The 25,678-nt window shown below is 40.7% G+C and overlaps 1 protein-coding gene across 3 annotated transcripts; it reads right to left on the bottom strand.

Moving 5' to 3' along the window:
- Nucleotides 1-13,655: 13,655 nt before the first annotated feature.
- suds3 (SDS3 homolog, SIN3A corepressor complex component) lies at nucleotides 13,656-24,193 on the bottom strand. Of its 3 annotated transcripts, none has more exons than XM_022222845.2 (12): nucleotides 23,966-24,193; nucleotides 22,252-22,321; nucleotides 22,057-22,112; nucleotides 21,408-21,479; nucleotides 19,720-19,739; nucleotides 19,430-19,586; nucleotides 19,085-19,180; nucleotides 18,788-18,849; nucleotides 18,677-18,698; nucleotides 17,380-17,485; nucleotides 16,415-16,499; nucleotides 13,656-14,527 (listed from the first exon to the last, which is right to left on the bottom strand). In XM_022222845.2, the coding sequence occupies exons 1-12, from the start codon at nucleotides 24,075-24,077 to the stop codon at nucleotides 14,429-14,431; spliced, it is 957 nt and encodes a 318-aa protein (XP_022078537.1). In that variant the 5' UTR covers nucleotides 24,078-24,193; the 3' UTR covers nucleotides 13,656-14,428. The 3 variants fall into 3 exon arrangements, with proteins under 3 accessions (XP_022078537.1, XP_022078539.1, XP_022078538.1); XM_022222847.2 differs by lacking the exon at nucleotides 23,966-24,193 and adding an exon at nucleotides 23,630-23,668; XM_022222846.2 differs by lacking the exon at nucleotides 23,966-24,193 and adding an exon at nucleotides 23,161-23,359.
- Nucleotides 24,194-25,678: the final 1,485 nt, after the last annotated feature.

Below are 25,678 nucleotides of genomic sequence, written 5' to 3'. Positions count from 1 at the left end.
TGGCAGATGGGAAGTGAAGTCATCAGCATGCGACGCCTATAACGCCCGAGCCGGGTTGATGTATTCTGAGACGGGATGCTGCTGTAATCGGACCTAATGGAAACAGATGTTGTGTTCCACGGGACGCGGCATCTCGAGCACAGCGTGCCGGCTGCCAGGCGCCTGGTTCATGTGAGACATCGTGCTGCTTTTCATCTCCGCGCTTCCTCTCACGTCAGAAATAATCTTTTGGGAACGATGTCGTAAATAACAACCCCCAGTCGCTAACTGAAGCAAAGTGCAAACAACAAAAAAGAAGCCCCAAATACATCCTGACTACACATGCAGAGGATTCATGTGCATTTTTTTTTCTTTTTTTCTTCTGCACATAGAAGGAAAGAAACAAATTGCCTTTCTCAATAGCCCAGACGTAGCTGCATACAAAATTACCTCTGAAAGGCCAAGGGAGAGGCAAAACAGTTTCCTGACAAGTGCAAAAACAGTGGGAGCAAAAGCGGGGGTTGAGAGACAAAGATTATTATGCATAGGCAGCGTGTTGTCTAGGAAACTCTAATTGGAAGTCATTTTGCACTCAGTCCTAATAAAGCTAATGGAAGCAGAGGTATCATATCATGGTCTGGCAAATTTCTCCTTTCATTAGCTTAAATATCTGGAAGCGGGGTGTGTCTATTCACTGGCTGTCAGCAAACACTAAATAAAAAAGAAAGAAAGAAAAGGCTCCTATAGCTGCTCAAAGATGTCAGGATGGAGCAGAGAGTCACAGCTGACCGGCGACAATCAAGCTGATGACGCCCCAACTCTGTCACGAGCCATAAAGGAGGCAGGAGATGGAATCCATTATCTCCTCCTCTTCGCTACAAATGAGGCGTCGGCAGGCACTCGAGAGCTCCCCTCAATGTCTCGTGAAGACATCTCACAATCAATGGGCTTTAATCACATCATTTTCTCTTGTTTTTCACCCGCAATAAAGACAAGGAAATGTCTCAAGCTCAATCAGCGCTAATAACAGCAAATGGGAGGCGAGATGTTCGTGTGGGTGAGGAGGCAGCATTCAGGGAGGCGAAGGGTCAGAAGTTCATCATACTGCAATTATCTGCAATGTTCTCATTAAAATTCACGCAGCAACTTGGCATTAATTTATAGTCCTGTCCTCATTTCACCTGATGAATGTAAGTTACCTTTTGCTTTAGCTTCAATATCAGTATTCTTTACCAGCTAAATGCTAACTAGTGTGTCAGCAATTTGGCTTAATTCTGCTCAGTTGCCATGACTGCAGTTAAATGGTATTTTGGTTCAGTCAGTTTATATACATTAGACCCTCCAGAAAAACGCGATTATGCGATCGCATGAATTCCCGCATTAATCACCAAAATGCCGCTGATTATGCAGGGGTCAATTATTTCCCAAAAGGCCGCATAATCCCCACAAAACAGCACATAATTCCAGCAGGAATCTCACATTTCCACGGAAAAAAAGAAAAATATGCGAGTCCCGCTTGATTTCACAATTTCCGCATAAAATGAGAAAACTATAACCGATATAAATGGAATTGTGAGTGAGTTTTTATATGACGCCCGGCCTGACGTCATCAGTTCATGCATTCACACACACACTAGAAGCACGAGCTGATGCGGAGCGCGGCGCCAGTGTTGCCAACTTAGCGACTTTCTCGCTAATTCTAGCGACTTTCCAAAGCGTCCTAGCGACTGTTTTTTGTCAAAAGCGACTAGCCACAAATCTAGCAACTTTTTCTGCTGTTTTGGAGACTGGCAGGAAAACTCGGATCATTCTGCAGTTACTGTCCTCAACAAGCAGCAGGTGCTGCTGTGAGCTTCTCCCCCTCCCAAAGCACAGGCTGTCAGTCCAGTAACCCCGCAGCAGCCCCAGTGTCTGATTAGAGGACACATCCCTCCGCGGCAGACGGCAGGTGAATCGCGCATATTTTTGCATATTTCACAACTATTCGCATACTTTGCAACTTTCTGCATTTTCCCCACATAAAATGGCATAAAAACCCTGCATATTTATTCGCATAATCAAGGATTTTAGCCCGCATAATCAAGGATTTTTGCCCGCGTTTTTCTGGAGGGTCTAATATATATAGCATTTTTTTAAACAAATGAAATATAGCACTGTTACGGCAGGTGCCAGAGGCTCAGTTGCAGGAAGTGAGAGAGTAGACAGAATTGTGATAAAGAAGTATTTATTCACAAACTCAGGGAAAATACAAGCACCAAAACCAGAATTAACTATCTAACCCAGAGTTGTACCCAGAGAAACTACATCTAGGAGCCTCTATGGGTAGGGAGGACTAACAAAAGCTAAAACAACGGGAAAACAAAATAACAGAGGAACCTAACTAACAGATCTAATCAACCAGTAATCTGCACAAGAACCCAAAAGCACGAACCTAATAACCCCTCAAAGGCTGGGAGCGGACACAGCAGATATATGTAACTAAATAGGTAAGTATAGCCTCCTTCCAACAGCTGGATACAACAATGGTAGGTATGGTGTCCGGAGGCGAGGCAGGTGGAGAGGAGGGCAAGATGGATTTAGACACTCCCAGTGGTGTGGTTGGTGTTGACTTTGTGGCAGCTGATGACAGATGGTTTTCCTTGAACGAGCAGAATCCACAGGAGAACAGAGGACCAGGGAGCAGACCAAGGAACCGGAGGAATCAGTTTAGCACAAGCAGGCAGAGGTTAGTACTAAACACAAGAAAACAGAGCTACTGGCTGAACAAAAAACATGGCTCAGACTGTTCAGCTCACAGTACTAACTAGAAGGACAAAGACAGTCCAGCATCAGACAACGACTGAAGGCTGTTTTTATAGGAACGCCGGAGAGCCTGATTAGCTGGCCTCCACCTGCACATGATCTGCTGATTGCAGATGACACACACCTGGAATCCTCATCAGCACCGCACACACCTGCAGGAGAGAGAGAGAGCGAGGCGGAGGGAGGAGAGAGCCCTGCCACTGTAACAAACACCAAGCACTTTATAGATGAAAGGAATAGAAATGCAATAAAACGACCCAAACAAAGCCCTAACATCATACTACAAATGAAGAATTTAAGAACACGAGGATTAAGGAACTGACGACACGTTTTTTCTAAATGATGCACGTGATAAGGGAACGCCAGATGACATAAATTTAAATAAAATAGGATTAAATAAAAATAAAATAAAATACCTGTTACAAATAGGAAGATATAGAGAGATAACTGGAAGGCAAAATAGAAGTTAGAATTCACAAAAACAGAATAAGAAAACAAAAAATCCCGTAATACACGTTACATTAAATTAACTGAAATATATTCACAAGTGAATAAATAGAGAAATCAGTGGGTACAATTAGTTTAAGAAGAGTAATAAATAATCCACCAAATCAATTAAATCAATCACTAAAAAGGTGGGTCTTGAGTTTGCCTTTTAAAAATATGAACACTCTCTGTTGCTTCAGATATGTGGATGATATTATCAAAATGTAGGGTTTTGTTATTACTTTAGGTTTCAATAAAAAAGCCTCTAGTGTTCAAAAGATAAATAAATATTGACAAATATGAAGGACCTAGGCCACTAAGGGCATTATAAACCCTTAATAACACATTAAAAACAGAAATACAAAAGTACAAAAAGGTGATGTACGCATTCAACATGTACAGACTTATACATTTTCACAGAATAATAATGCTACTCGCTAGCCGTTAGCATAGCCTCATTCTCTGTGAGAGAAGCAATTTTTTTTCTGGTTTGTGGCAACCGTTGGTGTTTTCTGTTAAGTTTTTGCTGCTTGAGAGACATTTCTGAGATTACAGAGTGACGACAGATAGAGAGAGGAGGCTGAAACAGACCTGAAGTATTTAATTTATCAATAATTAGTCAACAAAAATGCTGATAATCAGAAAACTGCCAAATGTGATGGTTGCTGGAAAAATTCCTCTGTACCCCTATGGAGATTTTCCATTAAAAATCAGTCGTTTCCAGCTAGAACAGTCATTTAATACATTAACAATGTCTAGACTGTATTTCTGATTTGTTTAATGTGATCATTGGGGGAAAAAAAAGCTTTAAAGGACATTTCTAAGTGACTCCAAACTTGTGACCAGTAGTGTAAATGAAAGTTCACTGATCTGTTGTTATGATAGAACTCAACAGCAGCAGAACACAGTAGAATCTAGATAAAAACACCATCAGGCACCATCATCTCAACACAATCAGGCTCGTTTTTCAAATGGCATGCGGCTGAGCCACAGCTCCACCACGTTAGTCAATAATTAAATCACATTCATCTTCTTCATCTGGCCTCCGCAGTTGCTGGGTTGCAGCTGATTAGTATTCACTTATGAATTTAAATTGAAGGTGTGTTTGTCCCTGACTGGTTGGACTTATTAAAAAAATAGGAATCATCTTCACCAGTTTGACTTCACCAGATGCAGCTTTTAGATGGAATGAAAGAAAATACAGTCAGAAACCGCAAAAGTAACACAAATAGTTTCAAGGAACGTTGTTGTTATCAGCATGGTGGCTCACAATGACACTAAAGCCGACCGTCGGTTAGTGTGGTTGGAAAATGAGCCCAAATGTGGCTATTTTTGACACAGTTTTCCCACTTTGGATCTTTTTTTGCTTCTCGTGACTTTGTTTACTGGTGCTGCGTGTCTATTTGTGTGTATTTGCCTTCAGCTGCAGTGTGTTAACCTCTCGGGGCCGCCGTCACAGTCACCTCGCCTTGCATGACTGGAGCGGTTTGAATTTCACTTTGAACACTCGAGCGTTTGCACCTTTAATTTGGTGAGAGCAACACCTCAAGTCAGCTGCCACCCAATAAATGCGTGTTTCTGCCGCGCACCGTGTAAAAGCCTGACAGCATGTACGAAGGGCACAAAGTTGCTGCTGTCTTGACTGGAGCTCTGACTTATCTGTCTTTGTGTGTGTGTGTGTGTGTGTGTGTGTGTGTGTGTGTGTGTGTGTGTGTGTGTGTGTGTGTGTGTGTGTGTGTGTGTGTGTCGTTATGAAAGTCAAATTTAATGTTTAAGATATCATATCTAATCGCTAGACTTACCTTTGCAAAATCCCATTCTGGCTCATTTACTAGTTCAACATTCTGGGAAATACCTGACAGTAAATATGGAGCTAATTAACCCTAAACAAAAATCCAAAGTGGTTTAAAGTGGGGTTTTATCCCCAAGCTGGCCAAGAAATAGCACAGAAAAACCACAACATATTATTTTGCACATTGTTTTTGTCATGTACACATCAAATGAGATAAAACCTGGTAATTTTTTTTGAGTTTTAGACAGCAGAAGTATTTGGAGCATTTACTGAAGGAAAGAACTAATACCGCACTATGAAAATACAGTTTTTGCAATACAAGTAAAAGTCCTTGATACAAAAAAATATGTAAGAACAATCAGAAAAATTAACTTAAATACTAAAGTAAAAGTTAAATAACCCTTGTCCGTGTTTTGACCTCTGGATTAATATTTAAAATACAGAAATGAGAGATGCATCTGTTTTCTCACGTAACAAAAAAACAAGGACTGAACCTTTCAGATGTATGAATAGTAATCCACATCTAATAAAACTGAGGGCAGCGACGAGCATTATTTTCTGTCCTTCTTAGGTCGCTGCATCAAATAAAACAGCAGTCAAAGCAGAGATAAATTGCACAGCCGACTTCCTCCATATGCCTGCCTGCCTCTCATAAGGAAAGACGTGATCTGTCTGTTCAAGGCAAGGACCTCTCCAGAGGTGATGGAGCACCTCGTGGAGCCCTGTGAATGCGGAAATTGCATGACAAGCTATTATATACTAGCTATTTACAGACGAGTGCGTGGTCCATCTCTCAATCTGTAGAAGCTCCCACGTTTCCCTTTATCTGCGAACGCTTCTGAATAAAATATGCGGAAAGCCGAGACACGTCTAGGGAGGCTACGGAGGAAGCAAGGTCTTGATTCCTTTGGGGACCCTGTGTGGAGAGGCTGAGATGTCTGTCTAGATACTGTTATCGAAGCAAATCTTATCAGCGGAGGAGTGAGCTCACTTTTCCAACTGGACGCCAAAGTCAGTGTGAAGGTTGTTGCTTCCAGCTCTGAGGAGTTTATCAGAAGTATGCTCTCTGTCCAAACAAGAAAAACACAATGGAATTCATTCATAGTTTTCTAAGGTTGTTGTGGGAAAATGGAAAGGAAAAAATAAAATTGTGCAGTCAACAAATGAATTGAGGTCCGTACAATAGCTGGAATGAGTGAAAGAAATCTCCAAACACGCTCTGACCTTGAAATGACAAAAAGCCAAGGTAACCTCAGACTATCCGGACTTAAAAGCATGTTGTGGTCTCCAGTAGGATGTCACGTTCAGACTATCAATTTAAAAGGCGTGACACTAGATGCCACACACGCATTAGTGGTGGCATTCATGCAAACACAGTGCATATATTACATCACGCTTACATTTTCAAGTCACGGGGCAGCTCATATGAATCCTCTTGATGCTTTCCCCTTTGAATCCTAAACTCTTTGTTACCGTCTCCCTTGCTAAATTATTCATGTCAAGACGACGGAGTGACTCTGTGCCACGAATATCTTGTCTTCTATCGCTTCTTTTGGTAATTACAGTGAGGGAAGCTGATTGGTCAGAGACATGCCGAACATTCCCACAAACTAAAGCATGTCTGCAATAACCAGAATCAGCTCCCATGCTGAATCTGCCGGGATCCGGGGAGCTGCTTTTCTACCTTTCTTGCTTTGGTACCTTTCAAGCTGCACATGGCTTAGTCACTGAAGTATGAAAAAAATAATGCCCAAGAGGGAGTTCTTTACAGTGATTATGGACACTCCGCCACTTGTCTACACAGTGTAGCTGGTAGTTCCACCACTAGTGCCAATAATGGCAGCGGAAAGCTCCCTCCTGGGGATTTTGGCTTTGAAATTGCCTGCCATTCTTTTGCCCTTTCCTTGTGCAAATCACCTGTTCTGTATGTTAAGGACATCCCAGCCTCGGCTACTGTCATCTCCTGTTCTCATCCAAATCTGCATGACTATGCATGGGGGTGACAAGGCCCTGACACAGCAGGTCATGTGCATCATATCCTGGTGAGTTTTTCATAAAGTGGAATAAGTATTCAGTCTCTTTATGCAAGCATAGGCAGCAATAGCACACTACTACAACAGCTTAATCAACTTCAAATATCGAATAGAATTGGATTAGATTCACTTTAAAGAGCCTATAGTATGCTTTCTGTTTTCCTTTGGTGTACTGTATCGTTTTCGTGCATGTAAAAGGTCTGAAAAGTGCAACCAAAGGGAGTTGCTCTCCCTCATATAGGATATTATATTGCCTGACATGGCTCATCCACAGTCCAGGGTTTTCTTCTGTTACTTATTGACATCACAATGTAACAAATTTGCATAATTGGCCAACTGGCTAATTTTTTGGCATGAGCAGCTTCTTCACAATCCGCCAATAATTTCTCACTACATCCAGATTTATTAGAGCTACAAAACCAGCACTGCTTTACGTCCATCGTGCCAGCTGACCAACCAGAGCAGACTTTGTTTGAGAGGGGCGGTCTTGAAGAGCTAAAATGGAGCATTTCATACAAACGGTGAGAAGATGTGCCGCAACAAAGCACAAGATGAGAAAAATAATGTTTTTTTTTTTCCACATTTCAGACTTTAAACATTCATTTGTAGACACAAAAAATAAAATTATGAGCCTGTAAATGTGCACACTGTGTGTTCTTTAATGTCAGGTTTTTCTGTGATCCAAGAAAACAGAAAACTTTCTGAAAAAAATCACTCTCTAAAATAAGTCAAAACAGTGAAACTAATCATGATGCAGAAAAAAAACAGGAATTTGCATTTATGTATCTTCAAACAAGTACCATGCCTGGTTTGTCATGGCGGAAGACTTTATGAGTTGTTTTTACATTGCAATATTGCATCATATTGCATAAAACTATATATAATATATATATTGTTTTTTGTTTTTTAACTAAAATGTCTTTGAAGTAAATGATTTTTATTTAGTTAAACCAGTAACTAAAGGCTGTGTACTGTAGTGACGTGTGGTATTTCATTCTGAAATGCTGAAGTAGGAGAACACTGTTGCATAAAATGGAAATGTTAATGTTTCATACAAGTAGTAATTAGTTTCATAATGTAACTGAACCACTGATAGTGAGTTCCTGTAAAATCCTACATGCAAAATGTGACTTTAAAATCTTTCCCCATTGCTCCTTGAATGCAAGTGTATGAATCAATTAGTGTCAGTTCAGACAGAATTCAGGAAATATGTTAATTTGCCATGTCATAGTTTATTAATTTGTTATTTAGGAGCCGATATGAAGGTCCATTAATAAATTTTGGTTGAATTTTGAGAATTTCAAAAGTTTTCAGACCTGGTAATTTTTCTGATTACACCCTTCAACTAACATTTTTCCCGCCAAGCCATTTTAAAAGGTTTAATTTTTCCAGAAATAGAACTCTAACTGCCATAAATTTTGTTGAGGTCACAGAAAAAAAAAAAAAAAAATTCCAGCAGATTCAAATGAAAAGTCCTCCATCTGAGGCTTGAAATGTAATTACTGGGCCTTGAAAACTGGAGACTGTGCATAATTTTCAAATGATGTAAGTGCATAAATATTTAGATGTGTCCATATTTCTTACTGAAAATACAATCTTTGGTCGGCATTTCACCAACTTTGAGGCCTCTGGCATTCGTCGAATTTGATGTGTGGTATGCAAAGTTTCCAGTTTTGTGCCATTTGGACATGTAAAAATGATGATGTGGAATCAAAAGCTGTATTGTCATATGTGCAAAGTTGCTACTGTGGGAAATGGTATGTTTTATAATTTGCTAAGTGTGCATATTAAAGAGTTGTATTGGTTCTGAGGAATAGGAAGGTCAAGAGCATCATTACCACGGTGTGACTGTCATGAAACAAAGAAGAAAAGTCCAGCTTTATTTTACTTATTACTCATGTGTTTGAATGCAAGGATGATCAAGACATAAGGTGATTGATAATCAAAGTACAGACAGTTTTTGATAATAAAAGTACAGATAGTTTTTGACGTAAGCCATAATCAGTGAAGAACATGAGCTTGTTGTGAGTGCAGTCTCTAATCTTGCTTTGCAGCGGTGAAGTCATTCCTACGTGAGCGATAATGACAAAACATCAGCTGTGACAGAGGACAGCGGAACAACGCTGCATCGGAAGGCTTGTTTTTTTGTTGAAATTAAGCAAAATATGAGGCTTGTTATCCTTCAAATGAACACTGAACAGACAAACTAACAATGTATAACAGTGAATAACACTTATGTTTAGCATTTGAATCAGAAGTTGTGATTGTGCCATTAAATTGCATGTGACTAAATTCACTGAGTTTTTACGCAGTCACCTTTTCATTTTGCTGAAATATTGCTCTCGTTCGTAGGTGGTGAAATTAGCTCCAACAGGAAGTCACACAGAAGGAATCTTACAAGCTTCAAAAGTGAAAGTGAGCTGTGATAACGCTGAATCCTTTAAAACCGGAGGAAAAAGCTGCAAGACACGCCTCATGTTCTCGGAGAGCTAAACATAGAAGGTGTTTAACAGACACCATTAGGCAATCTCTTTGAATTAGCAGAAGGGTTGTGGGGAACAAAAGAAAAAAAAGAACACATTCATACACGGAGAAGTTCATTTTGTTCACGCTGAACTTTTCCAAGCCTTGAATAAGTGGAGAAAACACAGTAGTCCTAATGGCGAAGAAAAAATGAGGGTAAGAGGTGTTAAATTTTCTTCAGTTTGCTTCTGTTTTGTTTGGAATCACTTGAAGTGACTTTTAAAAAGCAGAGGAGGAAAGTGTGAGCACAGCAGCATTTCTGGCAAAAAAATGAAAGAGCCTTTTTCAATAAACAAGCAGAATAATGCTGAGAGTTAAAAACCAAAAACACAACTGATATGATGACCTGATTTTGAAATGAGCAGCGGCTGCTTAACAACACAAATGTTTCTCTCTCTTTTTTTTAAAAACGATCAGCTCTGCCAAATGATCCAGTGAGGCTGCAACTCTGTTCCATAACCCGAGGTCAAATATCAGCAGTCAAATGAGGAGCTCATACTGTAAATGAATTTCTCTCCCAGTGCAAACCTGCTGCAGAGCGATAAACTGGAGGAACGCACACACACACACACACACACACACATACACATATATAAATATACACAAGGCCTAGAAGGGTTGTCAAGGACCTACATCCTCTCCTCAGACCACCGGAGGCAAATCTAAGTCTGCCTGGATCCCACTCGGTTCCCAGCAGATAGGACAGAGTGAGATGCAGCGCTCGGCCCTGTAGCCATGTATCGCAGCGCTAACATGCAGTGGAGCGAATGCTCAAATTAGGGGGAAGAGGATGAAAGAGGGAATTTGGTGCTGGAACTGGGGCTGGTGGGAGATTGGGGAGAGGATTTTTTTTCTCTCTTATTGATGCCCAAGGTAACTTTTTATGCACACAAGCAATAACTACCAAAGAGTGTAACAGCTCCAGTGAGACTCACCAACAAACCCAAACCACAGCCGAGGAGCTGTAATGGCTGCTGGTCATGGAAGGCTGCAGATCTTCCTTTTGTTTTGCACATGGTGGGTGTCAGCAGGTGGTTTACACACTCCGGTAAAGAGAGAGCGCGCATGAGGAAAATTGATCCATCACCGGGGAGCTGCCTAAATGCCTAAGTGCTCCTGCTGGCTCTCTTGCTTACTCAGCATATTGATTTAAGACAATATAAACAGCCACCTGGAGTGAAAGCTCAAGACTGATGCACTCCCGGACAGCGTGGGTAATTTGAAAGACATAGATGTGGACAAGGGTGGATAAGGGCCGCTGCTTGGTTAAATGGGAAGATTATAAGGCAGTGAAATGGGCTATCAACACACCACTTAAGTGTGTGTAATCTGTATGTGTAAAAAAGACACTGAAGTCAAGTGGGAGTACCTCAAACAGTTGAGGAAATTCACTTGGGCAAAGCCATTAGCATCTGCTCACGATCTCTGTGGTTATATAATGGGAGCTCTCACTGCAAGCCGTAGTTCTTCTTCTGATTGATTGTTAAAGATATAGAATATTTATGTAGCATTTTTGTGGTTCGGGAGCAGGACAGTCAATCATACAGCCACTTGATAATTTTTCTACTCAGTCATTTACAGTGTGTTTTTGATAAGTGTTTTTTTTTTTTTTTTTTTAGTTTTGCAACAAACTAAACTCAAGCAACTCGTATGCGTATTAATTGTATCAAGACAGCAGCAGAAATCAGAAATGGCCTAGAAATGATAAATATATTAAAACTAACAGGCACTAAAAGTGATATAATTTAATCTGACTTCGCCAAAGTCTGTAGGCAGCAGAAATCAGGACTAATATCTGAAGGCTAACAACAAATTTGATGAGCCCCAAAACCTCCACTTAGCCTGTTGGGTATTCTTCATTGCACAGGCTGAAGTTTGGCATGTATAGTTCAAAAGCTGTCAAGCTGGTACAAGATCTGGTGTCATGGACCAGCAGTCTGTCCCTGCCTGACTCCATATCACTTAAAATGGCCCACCTGTGATGCCAAAAATGACTCCCAAGAAATCCAAACCCTGTAGAGCTCACATTAAGTGCCCGAGTGTATGTTTTTGTGGCCAGACATGCGATGCAATAAAGGGAGCAGACAGCGATCACATTCACTATCAGCCCATTTCATGTCCTCGCAAGAGACTGAGCAATCACACCTGACGGCTTCTGGACAACAAGCCTTTTCAGATGAGCCTTGCATTTTGTGCAGCATGGCAAAACCGTAATTGCCCTCCTTGTCAGACGGTGTCATTAAGTCAGGCAAAGTGAAACATGCCATCCGGCTAAAGCAATAGGACACACAGGAGAGAAAAGGCAGGGCCACTCTGCCGGCAGAGACCTGCCCTGAATGTCAAATAATTCAGCTGTTTACAAAGTGAAGGTGGCTGAGAGGAGCTGTGAGAGTGGACTGGAGCTGTGAGGTGACTCGGTCAGGATGATTATATGGAGACGCTGCTGAGTCGATGTGATGTGAAAAAATATTCCCCTACAGACGATTTAGACACTCAGTATGGAGTTCAAAAAATATAAAGCAACTCAAATGCGTATCTTTGCCGTAACATGCTTTCTAATTATAAATATGTGGCCTGGTTTTACATGTTAAAACTGCACTATGGTAGTCTTCAGTAGTAGGCAAGACAACTCATCTTTGTGGTCCTTGAAGATGTTTCAAATCCCATCCAAGAGGGTTCTTAACCATCCCAAACCACATGGCTAATGGGGAAACAGCCTGGTGAGGGACGATTCAAGCGGTAAATGGTACTAAAACTATCTGGGAATAGATCTCAAGACTGCATTATAAGTACCTGATAAGTGGCATCATAGCTCCTCTACTCCACTTACTTCACAGTTTATCATGCTTACTGTAATCCTCAGTCACCTCCCAATACTATAAACGAGTCATTTCCACTCCTGCCAAGTGCTTGCTTAAAAGGAATCATAGGGTTCCTTTGTGTATACTGTGAAGTTTTGACTATAAATTTTAAATTAGACAGGTAAATGTGCAATATTTCTTTTATCTCAAAAGAAAAGCACTTTGGATCAACTTCTGTCATGTTACACGTGCTGTATTACTATGGTAATATAAGTGCTTCTGTAGAAGATAACAAGAAAACTTGCCATTATGGTTCTCGAAGATGTTGAACCTTTCTTAGTTCTAATTGACCAATGTGGAGTCCCTGGTGTGTATAGTCATCAGTAAATCACATGGCTAATGGACTATTCATGATCCAAGACACATACTATGTTAATATCTGTGAAAGTGCCAGGTGAGGATGACTCAAGATGTTAATGGTGATGAAAATGTCTGGGGAGGGATCTCAAGACTGTGTTTTCAGTAGCTGACAAATGGTGTTGTAGACTCCTACTCCCTTTACTTACTCTCATACATATGCATAGAATTACACTGATACACCCAAGGTAAAGTATCTGAGAGTCTAAGAGTCATCTTCACTGCCACCACTGGCTTGCTTAAAGGCAACCATTTGGTTCCACTCTATAATATTGTTGACCTTAAAATTTAAGTAGTCAGGAAAATGTGAAACATTTGCCTCTGATCTCAGAGGAAAAACACTTTGGCACAATTTGTGTTTATAGGCATGAGAACTTGCTCTAACAGTTCTAGAAGATGTTTCTCCTCACATCCAAGAGGCTTCTTCACTTCCAACAGACCAATGTGGAGTCCCAAGTGATCTCAAGACTGCATTGTAAGTACATGGTAAGTGATGTCACAGACACCCTCCCTACTTACTTCCCACAGTTACATCATGCTTACTGTCATGCATAGTTGCCTCCTAATACTATTCTAAATAAATGATAATGTTCATAAGGGCCAGAACTCAAAACAGTTACAACTTCTGCTGTTCAATACCACAAGTGATGGGTCACTTTTGAATTACTACATTACAATATGTAATGTAATCTGATGCACAACATTAGCTGAAGTCCTCCCATAGTCTTTCAAATTCCCATATATAATAATCTCCATGTTAATTTTCTTTTTAGTTTCAGCTGGGCTGTATTTCAATCATTTCAGTCATTAAAACAACCAACCTTTACATAATAAAGGCAGAAAGCATTTTAATAAAATGGAACACAGTACAAATTAACAGTAATCTTACTGTAATAGAGCTGAACTCACCCAGATTGTTCACATGTGAAGAGGGTCATATAAAATGACAAAAAACATAGTAACAGTGAACTAACAAAATGTGTCTTTTTTTATCCCCTCCAAATAAGAACGTAAAGGTGTAACACACAGGACATTTAAACATGTAAAAGCCATCAGCATAGCGAGCAGCCTCAGTGTCTTGATGACAGTGCAAAATACATATTCTTGAAAATGGCGTGACCGCTTCCGTTTAATGATCTTCAGTTAAACTCGAAGCAGCTTTTTTTAGAACCTGCTTGGTCACATTACACCTGTGAGACATCTGAAAGCCTTCAAGTCGGTTTCTATGGGTCAACATGAGGCTGGCTGAGCAAAATAATTTAATAATAAATGTAAATAAAACCGCACGATATAGAAAAGGTCTGTGATGACGGCAAAATGGGCTTATATGTAACTGCTTTCACACACATGCCACACAGTGACAAATAATGCTGGAAAACAGTGTATGTGACTGCATTTACTGTACTGGTAATTGGTTTGTTTGAAAAATTTGGCCGTGGAAGACTGTACCTGTGTGTATGTTTGTATAGTAGAGGGAACTGTATGTAAGAATATGAGCTATGAAAAAGAGGCCACATGTTAAACTCAAATGAGATGCACCAAATAGGGAAACAGTGGATGGATGATAAATAAACAGATGGGGTTGAGTCGATGTTTCACGCAGCCGATCGTCGACGGATGACGAACGCTCCCCTCTGCAGCTGCCCCAGGTAGATCCTCATCTTTGTACTGTCGCTTGTCTTTCTGACCCAAATCTGTACAACACAAAACAACAGAAACCCCTTAACAAATACTGCATTCCACAGTACAGTAGCTGCCAATGGCAAACCACCACTATTTACAAAATTCAAAGTTATTCCTGACAAAAAAAACCCCATGAAATTACTTTTTTAGAAGAAGAGCTTTTTTTCGAGTGGAGTGATGGTTTTGTCTTGATGGGAGAGGGACATTAGCACTTGTTAAAAAAAAAAAAATCTGTAAAATGAAACTGCGGCTAGTATATGTTCATGTTTTACTGCTCGAGAAACACCAAGTTTTCTGCAGTAGCGTAGCTTCAAGCAGCAGCATCAGCAGTTTAGCTACATTTTTACTACGCCAAGAAACAGGGCGAAGTTTTGTGAAGATCGGTGTAGGTTTGTCCTTCCGTCTGTTATTCCGTCTGTGCACAGCATCACTCAAAAACAGAATAACAGATTTGGATGAAATTTTCAGGGAAGGTCAGAAATGACACAAGGACCACCTCATTAGATTTTGGCAGTGATGCGGCTTACAGTCTGGATCCACGGCTTTGTTCATGATATAACCGATGGGCACAGACACATACGGCTGACAAATTAAAGAAAAACCCGACATAAAGTGCCTTACTAAGGTCTTAATAGCATCTTGCACCTTGGCCTTCATCCTCTAAGTCTCTGGAGCTCTACTGGAGGGATGGAACAGCATTCTTCTCAGATTTACTGGAGTTTAAATTATACTTGCGGAGACGCTGTCTAACTAGGCTGCAATATGGTAACTGTAAAGGCCATAGCATGACTCGCATCATTTTCAAACTCATCAAGCCATTCAGTGACCCCTTGCGCCCTTTACATGAGGGGATTATTGTCCTGGAAGACACCATTCACATCACTATAGTGATATTGCATCACAGGATAAAGATGATCACTCGCAACAACTTTGTGTTGATTTGGGGTGTCACTTCTCTCTAAAACCATGCCAAAAAAATGCTTCCCACTGCATAACGGATGCTAGATTCCCTCACTGAAGGAAAATGGCTCAGATTTCACCTTTAATTTGTCACCCATTTGTGCATGTGTAACCGACAAAAGCACTTTCATACAACTGTAACATCATGTACCCATCCTTAGTCACCAGCTAGCAGCTTGCCAACAGCTAGCTACACTGTCTGCAACTGAATGAAATTAAACATAAAAATTAAACAAGTAAAGTAGCTTCGGATATAGTTAACTACTTTAGCCATGTTGGTGTAGCTTGGTTTGCTACAGTTCTCTGGGGGCAGGTTCAGGCTAGTGAAGCATCATTAATGTAGAGTAACTGCTAGCTTACCTCGCTAAACTTCCCAAGTAGCTTTGTATCGCAAAAAGTCAGTTGCAAATGTTTAGTTTCATTAAAAGAAAGAAAACAAAAAGCTCAATTATTTTCTCAAAAAACTGTGCCCTGTAGCAAATACAACTCAACCAGGACTACAGAGCATTTGTAACTCAGTATTAAGACACATTAGACATTCACAATCAGAATCTGAATCACAGACAAGAAATTCGACTTTTGGTGCATAACAGCAAATACACACAAGTAGAGAATTTAAAGAGACATGAAAGATGTTTTTTTAAAGTGCTGCAAGTGTTGACTATTTACAGCAGCAGGACAGTGTCTGTGGTGTCCTGGCTGTTAATGAAGCAACGTGCCACCCGTTGTAACAGCGTGGCTCACTGATGTCTTTTTAATGGTTTTTGGACAACAGTGGCACAGAAGAATAAAATATATCACGCTTTCCCTGCCCAAATGCTTGTCTGTCAGATCAATTCACCAGTCTTCTCGCGGGATTCTTTGACATTTATAAAGAACATCACCAGCAATATCTTTTAGGAAGTAAACACAGGATCTGGATGAGAAGCAAAGCTCACCTCATTGGTGCCCACTGAGCTGATGACGCAGCTAATCTTTGTGTTGTCCTTTGACTCCAGGTAGATGGCCTGGCTCTTGTGGTACCTGTCAGCAGAAAACAGACACACGACGACATCAGTTTGACATTCTTGGTTAGGAATGAGGGACCGGCCTAAGTATAGACAGGAGAAGGGTTCATTATACATGACTTTACCCAGCTGAATAAACCCCATTCCTCCTGAGACGGCACTAAGTAGATAATTGGACAGGAAAGTCAAAACAAAAAGTCTGTTATTTTTTTAATGGCTCCAAACTGTCAGAGGACAGAACCAACTCTGAGGAGGAGAGACTGGCAGTCAAAGCATTTGATCATTAAGGGCCCACTGAAGAATAATGACGCATGTGTCTCCTTGTGGCTTTCAGAAGGCTCCCCAGTGGTGGTGTCTTTTCTAGTAATGAATAAATGAGACTTTGCCTTGAAAGAAAAGAACACATACCTCAGAGCTCGTTCCTTTCAGCTTCATCTGACTATACTGCAAGCTAATAGGACAGAATTCTATTATTTTTACCCCTCTTGATGACCTTATGTTCTGACAGGTTTGATGCGGAGCTCGTCTCTCCAACAGAAAGGGCAGCAGAGCAGTGTCAGGTCAAGGATTTATATTCTCTTTGCATCTGCATCACAGCAGAGAGCCACGTGATTGTAATGCAGACATATTCACTGAATATGTATTTTTACCGGTGGCTTCAAGCACCAGCATATATTCAGTGGCTCATAAGTAATATCTCTTTCTGTAGCCCAGACAAAACGAGGCTGCCATCCAAGTGGGGAGAAAGTATCTTTTGAAGATCAACCTCACCTCAAAGTCATCAAACGCAGGACAATGTGGCCATCTAGTGGCGGCACAAACTGCAGGCAAGCTATGTGGGAACAGGGAACAAGTGAGAGCAACACCGGGATGCCGGTTTCGACAATAAAACTCACCATCTTTTGTCGTAGTAAAGTTTCCCCTCCTCGATGCGAGCCTCGTAACGCTGGGAGGGATTCTCCATGGGAGCAGAGGGGACGTGCTCTGGAGATGAAGGAGACACTAAAAACAGAAACGCCCGATAAGTATCACAGAGCAAAGCAAATGTGTAAACAAATGCACTTTATAAGGAATAGTTTTGGGGAAATGCTTGTATGAGTGTGAGGATCAATGCTAATCTATCAGTGTGTTCAATTTAAAGTTATAAGCAGCTGATGGTTAGGTTAGCTTCAAAAAATAACAGTAAATCAACAGTGCAGTGTTCTAGGGGTTACATGTTGGAATATTTGTTTGTTGAGGGGTTCCTGCCTTCTCTGATGTAAACCAGATGCCAATGAGTTTTTATTTTCACATTCCCATACAGTATACGCAGTAAAATGCAAAGTGACTGTTCTCAGGGCAATACAACAACAAAAAGACACTATAAGAAAACAATTCTTTAAAAAACTAGGCAAAATTTCAGAAGAAAAAGAAAAGCACTCAGAGAGCGCAGTACTCCGCCAAGGCTGCTCAATCATATCATTTCCGACGGCTGAAATCTTGAAAAAATTCATGGCAGATCTCACAGCAACGTAGAATGTGGCCATTTAATACAGATGTACCCACAAAGGTATGTGTAATGCACGTGTACGTTAAGTACAAATTTCGAATGGCGTGACCTTAATATGTAGTGGGCGGTGGGAATTGATGGGACTCATAAACACCCCCACAATTTAATCAATTGGTCCTTGTATTGTTTTGTACGGATAAGTCCCCATAAGTCTGCAGTGGATGACTTGTAGTAGGATGACAATCATGTGATCGTTAGCAGGCAGCTGACTTAGTGTTAACTTGTTGTCATAGTTACAGTGACATCATGCTGCTATCTTGCAATGAAACAAAAATCTGTAACAAATCCGTGGATCCAGACTATAAGCTGCATCACCGCAAAAATATAATCCCTGATCCTTGTGTCATTTCTGACCTTCTCTGAAAGTTTCATCCAAATCAGTTTGTCTGTTTTTGAGTGATGGTGCTAACAGACAGACAAACCAATGCTGATCATCACATAATTCTGCTGAGGTTTTACCTACTTGGCAGAGTAATAAGGAGGTAGATATGCTAATGCTAAAGTGCAGTGTACATTGTTCAAGAGTGCAGTTTTGTATGTGTTGTTGTGCTATGCAGCTAAGCTAAGCTAAATGGCTGCTGTCTGCAGCATCTTGGTTTTCAAGACAAATGGAAATTAACTGCAAAAGGAGAGCGCTGACATACCTGGCCGTTTTGGTGACTTGAGCTGTAAAGAGAAGGCGTAAAAATGGTAAATATGAGTAATTAGAATAATCATCACAAAAAGTAATAATCAAGAAACTCCAAAACACTTACCTTATTAAGTGTTCTTAGATCCTCCATTATCTGCTCGTCTGTTAACAAATAATTTAGCTGAGGTATGAAGAGTTAAGGAAAATGTGTTTAAAGAGAAACTGGCTGAAGAACGTAATCAGTCATGCAGATTTAAACTAACCCAGGTCACCCGTCTGAAAACAGAGCTTCTCTCGCATCATGACAAAGTACAAATACCAGCAGTAAAAATGCAGCTGATTGATTGTCTGCTTACAGATTCATCTACAGTTACGGCTAACAAACGGTAATCAGAGACACAAAAGTTTATGTGAAGGATATCTGGTGCAGGTTTTCTTCGTTTGTCTGGTATCGGGACGGGATCGTTAGGCCGCCTCCTTAATTTCCGAGTCATGATAGGTTTTACCTCCATAGAATCTATGAATGACAGAAATAATGACAGAGTGAGATGCGATCAATATAAAAAACAAACACCTTATGCTGGCAATTCAAAAGTTCAGAATAGAACATCTTAACTGTGTCTGAAAGTGCTACTTTTATCAGACAACTTGATAAAGTGTGAAGAGAGAAAAACTCTTTTCCACCCACATACTTTTTTTTTTACCCCATTTCTCTCTCTTCTGCTGAGCAAGTCCCTGATTAATAATCCTGTTCTGGCTCCCTTACCGCCTGTCAGCTCCATTGTTAATTTCTCGTTCTCAATCATCTTCTTTTTCTCCTCCAGCTCTGCAATTAGGTTTTCCTTCAGTTCAACCTTTTTATCATCAAACTCCTTCACCGCTGCCTTCTTCTCCTTGATATAGTTCCTCTCAACCTGCTCTGTCTGCAGAGGGTACAAAGACAGACAGGACAGACATGAAAGCAAATGCATGCTTACCTTGCAATGTCCATAAAGTCACAGTTCTTCTTACATAAACAACATCAGTCAGTTTGGGAATATTCAGAACTCTGCTTACCTCAAGCTGGAGGAACAGATCTGTAAAGGGAAAAAAAACCCCATAAAGGGTCACAGTCACATAAAACAAACTTCAGTTCTGTGTCATTTTATCTTCTTTCGTTAGCCTAAAGACTAGAAAAGAGAATGCTGAAGAAGGGAGCGTAGCGCAGGGCTACAAAGAAACAGGCTTGCAGAGAAAGTGCTAGCAAAAGTCTAAAAGCTAGAGAGAGAACTTGCCATTAGGAATGCATCTTTTACTGAGTTTTACCCTTTTAACATTTTTAAATTCAATCGTCAATTAGTCATTTGTGAATGCAACTGCTGTCCTTCTCTAGGGATACTACGGATCTACAACCAGAGCCTCTTTTGCAATGGAGTCTGAGTAAAACAAACCTGGTCATTTTGATCAACCAAAAACGGACAGAGTAAAATTCTCACAAAAAGTAGGCAAAAGAAAAAAAAAGAACTCACATAAGACAAGTTACAAAGTCAACAAAAATAAAACTAGAAAAGCACTCACAGAGCGCAATACTCTGCCAAAGCTGCTCATTCCCCCATATGGCATTGTCAGGAATGCAGCATTTTTTAAATTCTTTTTGAAATGCAGCATTTGTTAATTAGTTCTTGATGATAAGAAATCACAGCACTGTAGAATGGGACCCAAATAATATAGATGTACCCACAAACAAAATGACCGTGCACTGAGGACAGGCGTGTTATTTGCACGTGTACGTTACGTATGGATACCAAATCGCGTGGCGGCTGGAATTGATGGGACTCAAACGTCCCCACAATTTAATCAGTTGTTTCAATCATTGCTAGATCATTTTCTGACGGATAAGTCCTGGTAAGTCCGCAGCGGCTGATTTGTAGTCGGATTGCAATCATGTGATCGTCAGCAGGCAGCTTCACTTGTCATAGTTACAGTGACGTTGTGATGCTATCTTGCAATGATACAGAAACCTTTAACTAATCCATGAAGCTACACTATAAGCCACATCACTGTCAAAATCTACTCAGTTGGTCCTTTTGTCATTTCTGACCTTCCCTGAAAATTTCATCCAAATTCGTTATTCCATTTTTGAGTAATGTTGCTAACAGACAGACGGACAGACAAACCAACACCACAGAGTAAATATAACCAAAACGGGCACATGGTGAAAGATAGACAGGATGAGAGCAGATAAAGAAGAACAAAGCTCAGCCTTGTTAAATGCAAACTAAATTCTTGTTCCTCTAAGTTTGACTAAGTTGACAGTGAACTTCTTTGTTAATCTGTAAGTAACACGACATATTTTAACCACCTTGTGTGCACGTTCAGACTATACCAACTCCATGCTTACCCTACACAGTCCTCACACTGTACTTTAAACATGAACCTCCAACAAAAATCTGATTGTGAAATGGGCCAGATAATTGTTTAGCCAATTAATCAAGCATAGTGACCTGACCTGAATGTCACATAAAAACTAATCTGGACAACTTTCTACTTAGTTGTCAGTTCCTTCCTTCCTGTCAGGCTGACTGCCACACATCAGCATCGAATGTTTGTCCTTCTCGTCTTATTTCCATCAAATGGGCTACTTTTCTTTTCCTAATTCTCAACTCCAAGCTGTTGTTTTGCAGCACTCGCGCTCCCCTGGCTAAACAAAACCAAACTAAAGCAGAAAGTGCTCCAAAATCTTAATAATCTCAGTCTGTTCTTGCCTGCATTTCGGAGTCTCTCTTTATACTGCTGGTCCAGCTTCTTCATCCTCTTCTGATACTCCTGCAGTGTACCTGCAAAGACAGAACTGTGACTTAGGTGCTTGTGTAGGTAGGACGAGGAGAAGTTATTAAAATTGCAATACAAGCAGTCATCAAAATGCATCATCTTTCTACACATTCTGCTCTCGGCAACCACCCACAGTCTAGACGAGGTTACACTGACATTGCACTCGCATCTGGATTTACAAAACACAACCTATCACGCATCATTCTGAGTGATAAGAGCCTTGTGGGACAGCTGGTGGTGCAACAGTACCTTCAAACAGCAACAGTCAGCAGTTTGGAAACAGTTTGCATCAGTAAACAAGAGACAGATTATCTAAAATAAGCTGTTCGTGGCAGAGGACTTGCTGCTGTCAACTGTTTCTCAGCTGCTTTCTTTCTTTCTTTTTTTTAGCCAGTAACAACGGCAGTACTTTTAAACTGTCTTTCTGGAATGATGATGTAACTCCTGTCCACAAACCACAGCAACTAACGAGTAAGGATGTGGCCGTAAAAACAAATGCCACATGATAGAGTGCACCAGTCGTTCACATTACAAGAATTCCAAACATATCTAATTACAAGAAAAGAACATTACAGTAATTACCTTCTTGTAATTGCTGCAGCTGTCTTTTCAGAGAGGCCAGTTTGTCTTGGTACATCCTGCAAAGAAATAAACCAGACATAATGTGACAATCCTTTCACCCTGTGCAGAATTGGGGCAAACATTCAAAACTTTCACTAATTTGTTTCTATAAAAGGGTAGCAAAGCTGATCCGTGCACGGCTGGCAAAACACTCACTGCTCTTTGATTTCCACATAGTCATCCTCGTCATGCTTGGCAAGGTCTGTTTCACTGGCATCCTCAGTGTCTGGGGAAAGGAAAGAGCGCATGACAGGAGAAGAAATTGTGTCAAATGTCAATACTATTTCTCAACTACAATTTGATTCTGTTTAAAAAATACACTTAACATGGGTGTCATTTCAACCTGGTTTACACTGAAATTATTTAGATTTTCACAAAGAACCTTGGTGCAATTAGTCCACAGGCACCAGAGATCCGTGCAGATTAAAGGACGTGCCTGGCACTGGTAAGATAATGGTGCACACCCTGCTTGGGAATGCCCTCCGGTTTGGCAGACTGGAAGATCAGGGGGAAATCCACGTTTGCCACATACACTCGGATTGACATGAGGAAAAGTTGAGCCAGACGAAGCTAAGGTGATACATCTCACAACAGGCGAGCTGCGTCTTTGGGGGTTTGTAAGTTCAAATCCGCTGACATTACTGCAAGGAGTTTGCTGTCAAGCGTTTGCCGCATGGTGTGAATGAATAATCAGCACGGTGTCCGGCTAACTTGCTGTCAGTCCCGATGGCAACTCAATCCTAATGACGCTAGCATGTTTCAGCGATGTGGCAAACTCGGGGAAGCAAGTTTAAAGAAGCACCGGTTGACCTCCAGTCATTCGTCTTTTACCTTCAAAAGCCGGGACAGGAGAAGAGAGTAAGGCCCGGCCGGGTTAAGCTGACACAGCAGCTTTCATTTTCGGTTAGCATTAATGTGCTAGCTTAAGTTAGCTCCGTGCGCTGTTTAAAGAGTAATCCGATTCTAGCTTCACGTAGTTGGGAATATCCGGACACATCCGGAGGAGAGAAGAAAAAAGCAAAACCAGCTGCTCGCTCGGAAATCAATGTCAGGAGACTAGCTAACCTTGTAGTGTTGTCATCGCCTTTTCTCCTCTTGCCTTTCCCTTTCTTTCACTGCAATCCGTGCTGTCTCGCTGGTTAGTGTGAAAAGGGCAGTGCAGTCAGTGGACACAGCAACGCAGGGTTTCGCCTGCCTGCCGACCTGTCAATGCTCGGCGCTAACGTTACGTAGCTAGTTGGCTAATTAACGTTGTGTACTCCATTTGGAGATAGCATTTAATTACAACCGCGGAATAGCAGAGGCGGTTTGAAACGTGTGTGAAGTTAATTTAGCTTACAGTTATGGTTAGTGGGCGACATTTCGTGCACGATAACAGTCTGACCAATAAAATGTAGTCAAAGCTGCCGCCGTTAGAACTGAAATGCTAGTGAGTTAGCATGTAAATAAGCGCGACTTTAAGAGTGAAATAGGTAGACCAGTTTGCTGCAAGCACTGGAAATGTTCAGTAGTGCACCCAGTTTATCTAACTCACATCGTCTGCTCCTGAGACCGAGCACAGGTTTGGCTGGGAGTCGTCTCGTAGCTTTCTTAGTGTAGCTTGTAAGCTAACTGCGTGCGACTGGAGCTCGCATTGGACTAGCTTAACCACCTTTTACAAACAAGCGCTTAAATTTAGACTTAACGACTGCTACAATAGCGCATACCACATTATACGAGAAAACTGTTTCCATTCGGGGTAAATATATATAGCTTTAACTGCCACTTTGGAAAAAATAGTTACATTTACGCAGTAACCCGCGCGTTTCTGTTTGTTTTCCAACAAGTAGACAGAGCCCGACGGTCAGGGAGCTTTTGCTGAATTCGTTACCTTCTTCCGAATCTCTTCCTCTAAAACTCCGATCATCGTCGTCGTCCACGCTGTCCAGTTCCTCCTCGTCGTTGTAATAATCCACCATGGGTGATAGCAAAGTGGAAGCCATTTGTTCGAAAATGTAAACAAACACAAAATAAACAATCAATTGGTGTTTTGCAGCCTGCTTGGAACAGCGCCTACAACTGGCAGGACCTCCACTCGTCGAGCTGTCTGACCATATGCCCGTACACAATGTTTGAATGTTAACGTGTAGTATGTGTATAATACAATCAGTGTCAGTTTTCGACTAATTAAAACAAAGAATTTGAGATACTAGACACCACTCAATAACAAGCATGCTTTTTCTCGACATATAAAAGTTTACGTTAAAATATTTAAGCAGGCATATTTCCGGGCCCAACAGGGGTAGTTGGGGTCTCTGTGTGTGGCTCCATTGTTGACTCGCTTATAGTAAATGTATTTTGTCTGTGTTTTTCTACGCTCAGAAGTCAGGTTTCAGTAGGTAACTGGTGAAATCCGTGTTTTAGCCACCATTGCTCAAGATCTTTTTCGCCTCCACCCTGTTTTCTATTGGTTAGACATCATTATCAAGTAGTAAACCGAATCAATCCTAAAATATTATAAACTACTAGCTACCAAAAGAACTGTAATTTGTCTTCTTTCATCAACAATTTGCCAGATATTCCTAACATTGTAATGTTAGGCTTCGGCATACTGTCATTAACTGAATGCAAAATCTGTCTGTTTTTGTCAGACTCATCCTAAAAATCATTACTACTTGTAAGTGTGACCTGCAGAATATATATTAATAATAATATTATATTTTGCAGCCTTCCTATGAGAGCTGCAACTGCTGATTTTAAAAGCAGCTGTATCACTAGATTGACTGCACACATCAACAAACAACTCAGCATTTGGTCTTAACATGTAGACATGCTTTTCAGCATATAACAGGAAAGCATAAACTCTAACTTAAAGTCCGACTGCTTATATATGCAACTACCACAAAGGTTACAGTTGGTTTCAGTTACTTGATTGCACTGCACTCAGTTTTACTGCTTCCTAGTGAGTCCTTTTTATACAGTATGACTCTTGGTAGAGATGTGGTCAGTCTACTGTCAAACTATTTTTTAACTTTTTTTAAATAAAGGCAATTATAACAAAAAATCATCACTGGTTATTTCTTTTTAAAGATGGATATTTGATGTGTTTCTTAGACATTTGAGACAGGAAACTGAATTTCTTCACATTTTGACTGTTTAGGTTTAGGTAAAACAGCTCAGATGGTTCGAAACTGTAACAGGTGTTTTTGTACCTTGTCTGATAATTTATAGTCCATACAATTATTCTGCTATCTGTGCTACAATGAACAACATCAGACATACACTGGACACTTTTATGATTCCCTGATTCTAGGGTGTCCCTAAAGTCTGGACACATACAAAAATCTAATTAAATAAATTTATTATTTTTTTTGCCTCCACAGATTAAATATGGCTTTGTCGAAGGAAGAAAGAGCTGAACTGGTACTTCTCAGTGGACGTGAAGAATGGACATATTGAAACATAGCAGATGAATTTGATGCATGTCATCCAAGGAGGATTCCACTTGGTGGTGAAGGTGGTTACAAAGTTTAAAGAAACAGGCAGCGTCAGGGACAAACCCCTGTTCTGGACGACCAAATGTATCAGCCAAAACTAAATAATT

The sequence above is a fragment of the Acanthochromis polyacanthus genome, chromosome 7, assembly GCF_021347895.1.
Source record: "Acanthochromis polyacanthus isolate Apoly-LR-REF ecotype Palm Island chromosome 7, KAUST_Apoly_ChrSc, whole genome shotgun sequence".
Taxonomy (NCBI): Eukaryota; Metazoa; Chordata; class Actinopteri; family Pomacentridae; genus Acanthochromis; species Acanthochromis polyacanthus.
Note: the sequence above shows the minus strand (reverse complement) of the source record. Positions and strands in the feature narration are given on the sequence as shown.

Coding starts and splice junctions, on each gene's coding strand:
- suds3 (XM_022222845.2), bottom strand. CDS start 24,077: ATGGCTTCCACTTTGCTATCACCCATGGTGGATTATTACAACGACGAG. Junction 22,322..23,965: donor AGGAAGAGATTCGGAAGAAG/GTAACGAATTCA, acceptor TCCTTTCCCCAG/ACACTGAGGATGCCAGTGAA. Junction 17,486..18,676: donor CAAGTCACCAAAACGGCCAG/GTATGTCAGCGC, acceptor TTCTGTTTTTAG/TGTCTCCTTCATCTCCAGAG.